Here is a 13,133-nt window from a genome sequence, read left to right as displayed (position 1 = left end):
TCTATCCTACCCTGTCTTTCTAAGGTCTTCGAAAGCCAAGTTAACAAACAGATTACCGACCATTTTGAATCCCACCGTAACTTCTCCGCTATGCAATCTGGTTTCAGAGCTGGTCATGGGTGCACCTCAGCCACGCTCAAGGTCCTAAACGACATCATAACCGCCATCGATAAGAGACATTACTGTGCAGCCATATTCATCGACTTGGCCAAGGCTTTTGACTGTCAATCACCACATTCTTATTGGCAGACTTGACAGCCTTGGTTTCTCAAATGATTGCCTCGCCTGGTTTACCAACTACCTCTGTGATAGAGTTCAGTATGTCAAATCAGAGGGCCTGTTGTCCGGACCTCTGGCAGTCTCTATGGGGGTGCCACAGGGTTCAATTCTCGGGCCGACTCTCTTCTCTGTATACATCAATGATGTTGCTCTTGCTGCTGGTGATTCTCTGATCCACCTCTACGCAGACGGACACCATTCTGTATACTTCTGGCCTCTCTTTGAACACTGTGTTAACAACCCTCCAGACGAGCTTCAATGCCATACAACTCTCCTTCCGTGGCCTCCAACTGCTCTTAAACGCAAGTAAAATTAACTGCATGCTATTCAATCGATCAGTGCCCGCACCTGCTCGCCCGTCCAGCATCACTACTCTGGACGGCTCTGACTTAGAATACGTGGACAACTACAAATACCTGGGTTTCTGGTTAGACTGTAAACTCTCCTTCCAGACTCACATTAAGTATCTCCAATCCAAAATTAAATCTAGAATTGGCTTCCTATATCGCAACAAAGCATCCTTCACTCATGCTGCCAAACATACCCTCGTATAACTGACCATCCTACCGATCCTCGACTTCGGTGATGTCATCTATAAAATAGCCTCCAACACTCTACTCAACAAACTGGATGCAGTCTATCACAGTGCCATCCGTTTTGTCACCAAAGCCCCATACACTACCCACCACTGCGACCTGTACGCTCTCGTTGGCTGGCCCTCGCTTCATACTCGTCGCCAAACCCACTGGCTCCAGGTCATCTACAAGTCTCTGCTAGGTAAAGCCCTGCCTTATCTCAGCTCACTGGTCACCATAGCAGCACCCACTTGTAGCACGCGCTCCAGCAGGTGTATCTCACTGGTCACCCCCAAAGCCAATTCCTCCTTTGGTCGTCTTTCCTTCCAGTTCTCTGCTGCCAATGACTGAAACGAACTGCAAAAATCTCTGAAGCTGGAGACTCATATCTCCCTCACTAGCTTTAAGCACCAGCTGTCAGAGCAGCTCACAGATCACTGCACCTGTACATAGATGGGCTGTTTACAGATGGGCTATCTACCTACCTCATCCCCATACTGTATTTATTTATTTATCTTGCTCCTTTGCACCCCAGTATCTCTACTTGCACATTCATCTTCTGCACATCTACCATTCCAGTGTTTAATTGCTCAATTGTAATTACTTCTCCACCATGGCCTATTTATTGCCTTAACTTACCTCATTTGCACTCACTGTATATAGACTTTGTTTTCTTTTGTTCTACTGTATTATTGACTGTATGTTTTGTTTATTCCATGTGTAACTCTTTGTTGTTGTATGTGTCGAATTGCTATGCTTTATCTTGGCCAGGTCGCAGTTGCAAATGAGAACTTGTTCTCAACTAGCCTACCTGGTTAAATAAAGGTGAAATAAATAAATAAAAATAAATGTTTCTTTACGTTGGAATGTCTCTTCTACTCATTCAGATTATGTGGTATACATTTACTGGCCTCTCTTTTCTCCCTCCCTCATCCCCTCCTCCCCTCTTCTCTCCCTCCCTTCCTTATCCCCTCCTCCCTTCTCTTCTCTCCCTCCCTCGTCCCCTCCTCCCCTCTTCTCTCCCTCCCTTCCTTATCCCCTCCTCCCTTCTCTTCTCTCCCTCCCTCCCCCCTCCAGGCTAACACCAATGAGATAGTGCTGGCGTCCACTCACGATGTGCAGGAGGTTGATGTGTCCACTCTTCTAGCTGCTCAGCCCTACACCTGGATAGGAGAGGACTTTGACAAGGAGTCACACAGGTCAGTACACTATGTTACTTACTTACACACACACAAACACACACACAAACACACACACACACACACAAACACACAAACACACACACACACACACATATACACACCCATATACACACACACACATTGTGTTGGACTTTTCTCTCCTCAGTTCTGATGACGTGGACTACCGTTCTTCCCACACTAACGTTGCCCAGGCCTCCTCTACCCCGTCCCACTTCAACCCCAAAGACATGGCAGCCTCTGCATCCATGCCCTGGCTGGGGAGTGGGCAGACCAGCATGGGGGCTTGTGTGGTACGACATACATACATCCTCCACTCACTCACTCACTCACTCACTCACTCACTCACTCACTCACTCACTCACTCACTCACTCACTCACTCACTCACTCACTCACTCACTCACTCTCTCACTCTCTCACACACACACACACACACACACACACACACACACACACACACACACACACACACACACACACACACACACACACACACAAAACATTCTACACACACAAAACATCCTCCACTCACTCACACACACACAGATGCATAGTATATACACACACACACACACACACACACACACACATACAGTGTGTGTATATATACCACTACTAGGTTATATACGGTATACCACTACTAGGTTATATACACAGTATACCACTACTAGGTTAAATACAGTATACCACTACTTTATATACACAGTATATATATATATATATATAATGTTTAAGTGACCCCAAACTTTTGAATGGTAGTGTGTGAATATATATATATATATATATATATATATATATATATATATATATATATATATATTCATTCAAAAGTTTGGGGTCACTTAAACATTTCCTTGTTTTTGAAAGAAAAGCAAACATTTTTTGTCCATTAAAATAACATATAATTGATCAGAAATACAGTGTAGACTTTGTTAATGTTGTAAATGATTATTGTAGCTGGAAATGGCAGATTATTTTATGGAATATCTACATAGGTGTACAGAGGCCCATTATCAGCAACCATCACTCCTGTGTTCCAATGGCACTTTTTGTTAGCTAATCCAATTGATAATTTTAAAATGCTAATTGATCATTAGAAAACCCTTTTGCAATTATGTTAGCACAGAAGGCCAGCATCCCGGAGTCGCCTCGTCACTGTTGACATTGAGACTGGTGATTTGCGGGTACTATTTAATGAAGCTTCCAGTTGAGGACTTGTGAGGCGTCTGTTTTTCAAACTAGACACTTGAATGTACTTGTCCTCTTGCTCAGTTGTGCACTGGGGCCTCCCACTCCTCTTTCTATTCTGGTTAGGGCCAGTTTGCGCGGATCTGTGAAGGGAGTAGTACACAGCGCTGTATGAGATTTTCAGTTTCTTGGCAATTTCTCGCATTGAATAGACTTCATTTCTCAGAACAAGAATAGACTGACAAGTTTCAGAAGAAAGTTATTTGTTTCTGGACATTTTTAGCCTGTAATCGAACCCACTAATGCTGACGCTCCAGATACTCAACTAGTCTAAAGAAGGCCAGTTTTATTGCTTCTTTAATTAGAACAACAGTTTTCAGCTGTGCTAACATAATTGCAAAATGGTTTTCTTATGATCAATTAGCCTTTTAAAATGATAAACTTGGATTGGCTAACACAACATGTCATTGGAACACAGGAGTGATGGTTGCTGATAATGGGCCTCTGTATGCCTATGTAGATATTCCATAAAAACTCTGCCGTTTCCAGCTACAATAGTCATTTACAACATTAACAAAGTCTACACTGTATTTCTGATCAATTTGATGTTATTTGAATGGACAAAAAATTAGCTTTTCTTTCAAAAACAAGGACATTTCTAAGTGACCCCAAACTTTTGACATTTCGGTTGAATGCATTCAGTTGTACAACTGACTAGGTACAGTATCTCCTTTCCCACTTTCCATTTACTTTAAACTTGTCAGTGCAGTGTAGTCCAGTGAGAGAGGTAGTAGTCTGTACTGACCTGTAGAGGGACACAGTACTCATGAGTGAAACCTCCATCCCAGCCTGTCTGGCTCACAGCTCACCACTCTAAACTCAAGGTCCTGTCTGTTTATTATGAAAACCCCCTCCCTATTGTCTCTCCCCACACTGCTCTGGTGTCATAGGAAATATGTGCAACAGTACCTAGCAGAACTCAACAGAGTACTATAAGACAGTACGGTTTAAAGCAAGCAGACAAACGTTCTTCTTTTAATGTTAGACGTCATTGTCTCACCCTATTCCTCGCTCGCTGTGTTCGAACTGAGGCCCACTAGCTGGACCTAGTCAGTCCAGTGAATATTGACACTGGTTATCTATCTCAGGCCAAACAGACAGAGAGTTGAGGACTAAACAGGCTGGTAGATGAGTCTATGTTACCAGAGATAGGCAGTGTGTGTGTTTGTATGAGAGAGATGGGACAGTATCAACACACAGATACCCAGCTCTCACAGCGTCTCCTCGGCTGCCCAAGGTACAGGCCTGTGTCACCGCATCACCCACTTCTCAAATATTTCCCCATTCAAGTGATAATTCTTCATGCTACAGTCAATATGGAGTACTGTTGCCTTGTACCAGAAGTATAAATATGTCCTAGTCTAGGTGGTGAGTCTTGGTAAGGCCCTACTGCATGGAAAGACAGTGTCGTTGACTTATACTGTATGTGTAAAATAGGTCCCAGTTCAGATGATGAATTCCCTTTAGAGTGAAAGGTTGTAGAGTAGTTTTAATGAACTAAAAGAAAGACCTGCTCACGCCAGTATCACTTCAGTTTATGAAGCCAACGTATCGGCCTGGTGGCCTTCATCAAAGCTGTTTCAGTTCAGAGAAATGTCCTAGTTGAGTACTGAAGTCCGTAGTGTAGGGCATCACTGTGTATTGGCTGAATGTTTTAAAGACTGAGGTTTCAAAGCAAGTTTGATGTGTTAGGTTATTTGAATGATGTTTTTCAGATTATGAAGAGGAACCTGAACAATGTGAAGAGAATGACCTCCCACCCCATATTCCAGTACTGTAGGTATCATCTGTGTACAATACCATATACCACTACTAGGTTCTATACAGTACCATATACCACTACTAGTTTATATACAGTATACCACCACTAGGTTCTATACAGTACCATATACCACTACTAGGTTCTATACAGTACCATATACCACTACTAGGTTCTATACAGTATACCACTACTAGGTTCTATACAGTACTATATACCACTACTAGGTTCTATACAGTACCATATACCACTACTAGGTTCTATACAGTACCATATACCACTACTAGGTTATATACAGTATACCACTATAAGGTTCTATACAGTACCATATACCACTACTAGGTTATATACAGTATACCACTACTAGGTTATATACAGTATACCACTACTAGGTTCTATATGGTACCATATACCACTACTAAGTTATGTACAGTATACCACCACTAGGTTATGTACAGTATACCACCACTAGGTTATATAGAGTATACCACCACTAGGTTATATACAGTATACCACTACTAGGTTATATACGGTACCATTTACCACTACTAGGTTATATACGGAGAAAAAATGTATGAAAATGAAATGTAGGCATTCACTACTGTAAGTCGCTCTGGATAAGAGCGTCTGCTAAATAAATGACTAAAATGTAAATGTAAATACAGTACACCGCTACTAGGTTATATACGGTATACCACTACTAGGTTATATACAGTATACCACCACTAGGTTATATACAGTATACCACCACTAGGTTATATACAGTATCCCACTACTAGGTTATATAAAGTATACCACAACTATGTTCTATACGGTACCATATTCCACTACTAGGTTATATACAGTATACCACCACCAGGTTATATACAGTATACCACCACCAGGTTATATACAGTATACCACCACCAGGTTATATACAGTATACCACCACCAGGTTATATACAGTATACCACCACCAGGTTATATACAGTATACCACCACCAGGTTATATACAGTATACCACCACCAGGTTATATACAGTATACCACCACCAGGTTATATACAGTATACCACTACCAGGTTATATACAGTATACCACTACTAGGTTATATACAGTATACCACTACTAGGTTATATACGGTATACCACTACTAGGTTATATACGGTATACCACTACTAGGTTATATACAGTATACCACTACTAGGTTATATACGGTACCGTATACCACTACTAGGTTATATACAGTATACCACGTTATATACACAGTATACCACTACTAGGTTAAATACAGTATACCACTACTTTATATACACAGTATACCACCACTAGGTTATATACGGTACCATATACCACTACTAGGTTATATACAGTATACCACTACTAGGTTAAATACGGTACCATATACCACTAATAGGTTATTTACCATATACCACTACTAGGTTATATACAGTACCATATACCACTACTAGGTTATATAAAGTATACCACTACTAGGTTATATACAGTATACCACTACTAGGTTACATACAGTATACCACTACTAGGTTAAATACGGTACCATATACCACTATTAGGTTATCTACCATATACCACTACTAGGTTATATACAGTATACCACTACTAAGTTATTTACCATATACCACCACTAGGTTATTTACCATATACCACCACTAGGTTATATACAGTACCATATACCACTACTATGTTATATACAGTATACCACTTACTATGTTATATACGGTACCATATAATACTACTAGGTTATATACAGTAAACCACTAAGTTATATACGGTACCATATACTACTACTAGGTTATATACGGTATACCACTACTAGGTTATTTACAGTATACTTCTACTAGGTTATATACGATACCATTTACCACTACTAGGTTATATACAGTATACCACTACTAGGTTATACGGTGTACCACTACTAGGTTATATACGGTATACCACTATTAGGTTATGTACAGTATACCACTACTAGGTTATGTACAGTATACCACTACTAGGTTATGTACAGTATACCACTACTAGGTTATTTACCATATACCACCACTGGGTTATATACAGTACCATATACCACTACTATGTTATATACAGTATACCACTACTAGTTTATATATGGTGTACCACTACTAGGTTATATACGGTATACCACTATTAGGTTATGTACAGTAAGTATACCAATACTAGGTTATGTACAGTATACCACTACTAGGTTATGAACAGTATACCACTACTAGGTTATATACAGTATAACACTACTAGGTTATATACGGTATACCACTACTAGGTTATTTACCATATACCACCACTGGGTTATATACAGTACCATATACCACTACTATGTTATATACAGTATACCACTACTTGGTTATATACAGTATACCACTACTCGGTTATATACAGTATACCACTACTTGGTTGTATACAGTATACCATTACTATGTTATATACAGTACCATTTTCCACCGCTATGTTATATTCAGTACCATATACCACCACTAATTTATACACAGTATACCACTACTAGGTTATATACAGTGTACCACTACTAGGTTATATACAGTATACCACTGCTGGGTTATACACAGTACTATATACCACTACTAGGTTATATTCAGTACACCACTACTACGTTATATACAGTCTACCACTTCTAGGTTATTTACCATTTACCACCACTAGGTTATATACAGTATACCACTACTTGGTTATTTACCATATACCACCACTAGGTTATATACTGTACCATATACCACTATTAGGTTATATACAGTATACAACTACTAGGTTATATACAGTATTCCACTACTAGGTTATATTGTACCATATACCGCTACTAGGTTATATACAGTATACCACCACTAGGTATATACTGTATATCAGTACTAGGTTATATACGGTATACCACTACTAGGTTATATACAGTATTCCACTTCTAGGTTATATACAGTGTACCACCACTAGGTTATATACAGTACCATATATCACTGCTATGTTATATACGGTACCATATACTACTACTAGGCTATATCAGTATACCACTACTAGGTTATATACGGTACCATATAATACTACTAGGTTATATACAGTATACCGCTACTAGGTTATATACGGTACCATATACTACTACTAGGTTATATACAGTATACCGCTACTAGGTTATTTACAGTATACTTCTACTAGGTTATATACTATACCATATACTACTACTAGTTTATATACTTTATACCACTACTAGTTTATATACTTTATACCACTACTAGGTTATATACTTTATACCAGTACTAGGTTATTTACCATATACCACCACTAGGTTATGTACAGTACCATATACCACTACTATGTTATATACAGTATACCACTATGTTATATACAGTATACCACTACTTGGTTATATACAGTATACCACTACTTGGTTATATACAGTATACCACTACTAGGTTATATACAGTACCATATACCACCACTATGTTATATACACTATACCACTACTTGGTTATATACAGTACCATATACCACTACTAGGTTATATACAGTACCATATACATCCACTAGGTGATATACGGTACCATATACCACTACTAGGTTATATACAGTATACCACTACTATGTTATATACTGTACCATATACCACCACTGTTATATACAGTATACCACTCCTTGCTTATACACAGTACCATATACCACTACTAGGTTATATACAGTATACCACTACTAGGTTATATACGGTCCCATATACAATATACCACTAGTAGGTTATATACAGTATACCACTACTAGGTTATATACAGTATACCACCACTGTTATATACAGTATTCCACTACTAGGTTTTATACAGTACCATATACCACCACAAGGTTATATACGGTACCATATACCACTACTAGGTTATATACAGTATACCACTACTAGTTTATATACAGTATATCACCACTAGGTTATATACGGTACCATATACCAGTACTAGGTTATATACAGTATACCACTACTAGGTTATATACAGTATACCACTACTAGTTTATATACAGTATACCACCACTAGGTTATATACGGTACCATATACCACTACTAGGTTATATACGGTACCATATACCACTACTAGGTTATATTCACTATACCACCACTAGGTTATATACGGTACCATATACCACTACTAGGTTATATACAGTATTCCACTGGTGTTATATACAGTTTACCACTACTAGGTTATATACAGTGCCATACTAGTTTATATATGGTGTACCACTACTAGGTTATATACGGTATACCACTATTAGGTTATGTACAGAAAGTATACCAATACTAGGTTATGTACAGTATACCACTACTAGGTTATGAACAGTATACCACTACTAGGTTATATACAGTATAACACTACTAGGTTATATACGGTATACCACTACTAGGTTATTTACCATATACCACCACTGGGTTATATACAGTACCATATACCACTACTATGTTATATACAGTATACCACTGCTTGGTTATATACAGTATACCACTACTCGGTTATATACAGTATACCACTACTTGGTTGTATACAGTATACCATTACTATGTTATATACAGTACCATTTTCCACCGCTATGTTATATTCAGTACCATATACCACCACTAATTTATATACAGTATACCACTACTAGGTTATATACAGTGTACCACTACTAGGTTATATACAGTATACCACTGCTGGGTTATACACAGTACTATATACCACTACTAGGTTATATTCAGTACACCACTACGTTATATACAGTCTACCACTTCTAGGTTATTATATACAGTATACCACTACTAGTTTATATACAGTATACCACCACTAGGTTATATACGGTACCATATACCACTACTAGGTTATATTCACTATACCACCACTAGGTTATATACGGTACCATATACCACTACTAGGTTATATACGGTACCATATACCACTACTAGGTTATATTCACTATACCACCACTAGGTTATATACGGTACCATATACCACTACTAGGTTATATACAGTATTCCACTGGTGTTATATACAGTTTACCACTACTAGGTTATATACAGTGCCATATACCAGTACTAGGTTATATACAGTCTACCGCCACTAGGTTATATACAGTCTACTGCTACTATGTTATATACAGTATGTGTACTATACAACATACTGATGGCCTGTACACAACTCTGTTTGAATGGCTGGTCTGTTCCTTCAAATAGGGGAATTTCAAACATTTCCTAATGTTTCTGTGTGTGTGTTAGATATGACTGGGGCTCAGGACGGCAGTGTCCGTATGTTTGAGTGGAACAGGCCACAGCAACTCATCTGCTTCAGACAGGCAGGCAACGCCAGAGTCACACGCCTCTACTTCAACTCACAGGGAAACAAGGTCCACACACACACACACACACACACACACACACACACACACACACACAACAATACTATTTTTCATCCTCAGTATTATGACTTTGCTGATCTCTCTGTGTCTCGCTCTCTCTGTGTCTGTCTCGCTCTCTCTGTGTCTGTCTCGCTCTCTCTGTGTCTGTCTCGCTCTCTCTGTGTCTGTCTCGCTCTCTCTGTGTGTGTCTCGCTCTCTCTCTCTCAGTGTCTCTCTCTCTTGCTCTCTGACTCTGTCTGTCTCTGACTCTGTCTGTCTGTCTCTCTCTGTGTCGCTGTCTCTCTCTCTCTCTCTCTCTCTCTCTGTCTCTGTGTCTCTCTCTCTTGCTCTCTCTGACTCTGTCTGTCTGTCTGTCTCTCTCTGTGTCGCTGTCTCTCTCTCTCTGTCTCTGTCTGTCTGTCTGTCTGTCTGTCTGTCTGTCTGTCTGTCTGTCTGTCTGTCTGTCTGTCTGTCTGTGTCTCTCTCTATCCATTCTGCACGTCTCTCCCTCTCTGTGTCTCTCTGCCCGTCTCTCTCTCTGTCTTTCTCTCTGTCTTTCTCTCTGTCTCTCTCTCTCGCTGTCTTTCTCTCTGTCTCTCTCTATCTCTCTCTCTGTCTCTCTATCTCTCTCTCTGTCTCTCGCTATCTCTCTGTCTCTCTCTCTCTCTCTCTCTGTCTGTCTCTCCAGTGTGGTGTATCAGATGGAGAAGGCTTCCTCAGTCTGTGGCAGGTCAACCAGACCTCCTCCAACCCCAAGCCCTACGTGGTACGTAACACACGTGAGCGCACACACGCACGCACGCACGCACACACACACACACACACTAGTGCTTGAAGGATTAGGGATGGGGATTTTACAGAGGGTGGGAGAGAGAGAGTGGGCGTGTGTGAGTGATAGAGCGATTGGGAGTGATTGATTTATTCTCTGTCTGCTTGGCTGAGGCTAACACAGCCTTCTATCTCCCTTCCTCTCTCGCTCGGTCTCTGTCTTTCCCCCATCTCTCTTTTCTTTCTCTCCCCCCTCTCTCTGTCTCTCTCTCTCGCTCTCTGTCTCTCTTTCGCTCACCCTCTCTCTCTCTCTGTCTCTTTCCCTCTCTCTTTCCCTCTCTCTCTTTCCCTCTCTCTTTCCCTCTCTCTTTCCCTCTCTCTCTCGTCTCTCTCTCTCTCTCTCTCTCTCTCTCTCTCTCTCTCTCTCTCTGTCTCTCTCTCTGTCTCGCTCTCTGTCTCGCTCTCTGTCTCGCTCTCTGTCTCGCTCTCTGTAGAGTTGGCAGTGCCACACTAAGACCTGTGGTGATTTTGCCTTCATCACTTCCTCCAGTCTCATCGCAACGGCAGGACAGTCCAACGACAGCAGGTCAGTATCAACATTACATATCATAACTACACCAGTCTTAGTACTGTCATAACAGTAACTCCAATGACTGAAACCTTTTTCTCCTTTTCTCCTCCAGAAATGTATGCCTGTGGGACACTCTTGTTTCACCTAGTAACACCATGGTGCATGGTAAGATTTGGTTGTCATTTCAGTCCACCAGGAATGAAGATGCAAAGTTACCACAGTAGATAAAACCAGTCAAATGAAGTAGTTAGATGCCACAATTGTGTCTCCATTACGTGAAAGATTAGGTGACCGGTCAAATCTTGACTTGATCAAGCAAAGTAGAGGAGAGTGGGGTAAGTTAGGACATTTTTTACATTCAGCATCACTCCGTCAAGGGAAATATAGACTTCTTTTTAACAAAGATATTTAAGCAATAAGGCATGAGAACTCTGGGAGTATTGTGTGATAACTCCAGACTAAGGACTGTTCTTAGGCCAGAGGTGAAGAATGTAGCTAGCAGAGGTTCAATGATAACTCCAGACTAAGGACTGTTCTTAGGCCAGAGGTGAAGAATGTAGCTAGCAGAGGTTCAATGATGACGAGAGACAAGAACTTCAATAAATAATGATTTAATAAATCATTTATAAATAGGCAACAAGAACTGGATGTTTGTATTTGTATTTATTAAGGATCCACATTAGTTCCTGCCAAGGCAGCAGCTACTCTTCCTGTGGTCCATTAGTTCCTGCCAAGTCAGCAGCTACTCTTCCTGTGGTCCATTAGTTCCTGCCAAGTCAGCAGCTACTCTTCCTGTGGTCCATTAGTTCCTGCCAAGGCAGCAGCTACTCTTCCTGGGGTCAATTAGTTCCTGCCAAGGCAGTAGCTACTCTTCCTGTGGTCCATTAGTTCCTGCCAAGGCAGCAGCTACTCTTCCTGGGGTCAATTAGTTCCTGCCAAGGCAGCAGCTACTCTTCCTGTGGTCCATTAGTTCCTGCCAAGTCAGCAGCTACTCTTCCTGTGGTCCATTAGTTTCTGCCAAGGCAGCAGCTACTCTTCCTGGGGTCAATTAGTTCCTGCCAAGGCAGTAGCTACTCTTCCTGGGGTCCATTAGCTGTTGCCAAGGAAGCAGTTACTCTTCCTGGGGTCCATTAGCTGTTGCCAAGTCAGCAGCTACTCTTCCTGTGGTCCATTAGTTCCTGCCAAGGCAGCAGTTACTCTTCCTGGGGTCCATTAGTTCCTGCCAAGGCAGCAGCTACTCTTCCTGGGGTCCATTAGTTCCTGCCAAGTCAGCAGTTACTCTTCCTGGGGTCCATTAGCTGTTGCCAAGTCGGCAGTTACTCTTCCTGGGGTCCATTAGTTCCTGCCAAGGCAGCAGCTACTCTTCCTGGG

The 13,133-nt window shown here is 40.8% G+C and overlaps 1 protein-coding gene across 1 annotated transcript in view; it reads left to right on the top strand.

Annotated features, from left to right (window-relative positions):
* LOC106562546 (dmX-like protein 2) overlaps nt 1–13,133 on the top strand; it is a 103,284-nt gene that overhangs the window by 84,550 nt on the left and 5,601 nt on the right. Inside the window, 7 exon segments of the mRNA XM_045689389.1 lie at nt 1,932–2,053; nt 2,202–2,346; nt 5,018–5,078; nt 10,305–10,432; nt 11,112–11,189; nt 11,686–11,777; nt 11,875–11,927. Coding sequence (XP_045545345.1) covers nt 1,932–2,053; nt 2,202–2,346; nt 5,018–5,078; nt 10,305–10,432; nt 11,112–11,189; nt 11,686–11,777; nt 11,875–11,927 — 679 coding nt within the window.

The sequence above is a fragment of the Salmo salar genome, chromosome ssa11 (genome assembly GCF_905237065.1).
Source record: "Salmo salar chromosome ssa11, Ssal_v3.1, whole genome shotgun sequence".
Lineage (NCBI taxonomy): Eukaryota > Metazoa > Chordata > Actinopteri > Salmoniformes > Salmonidae > Salmo > Salmo salar.
Note: the sequence above shows the minus strand (reverse complement) of the source record. Positions and strands in the feature narration are given on the sequence as shown.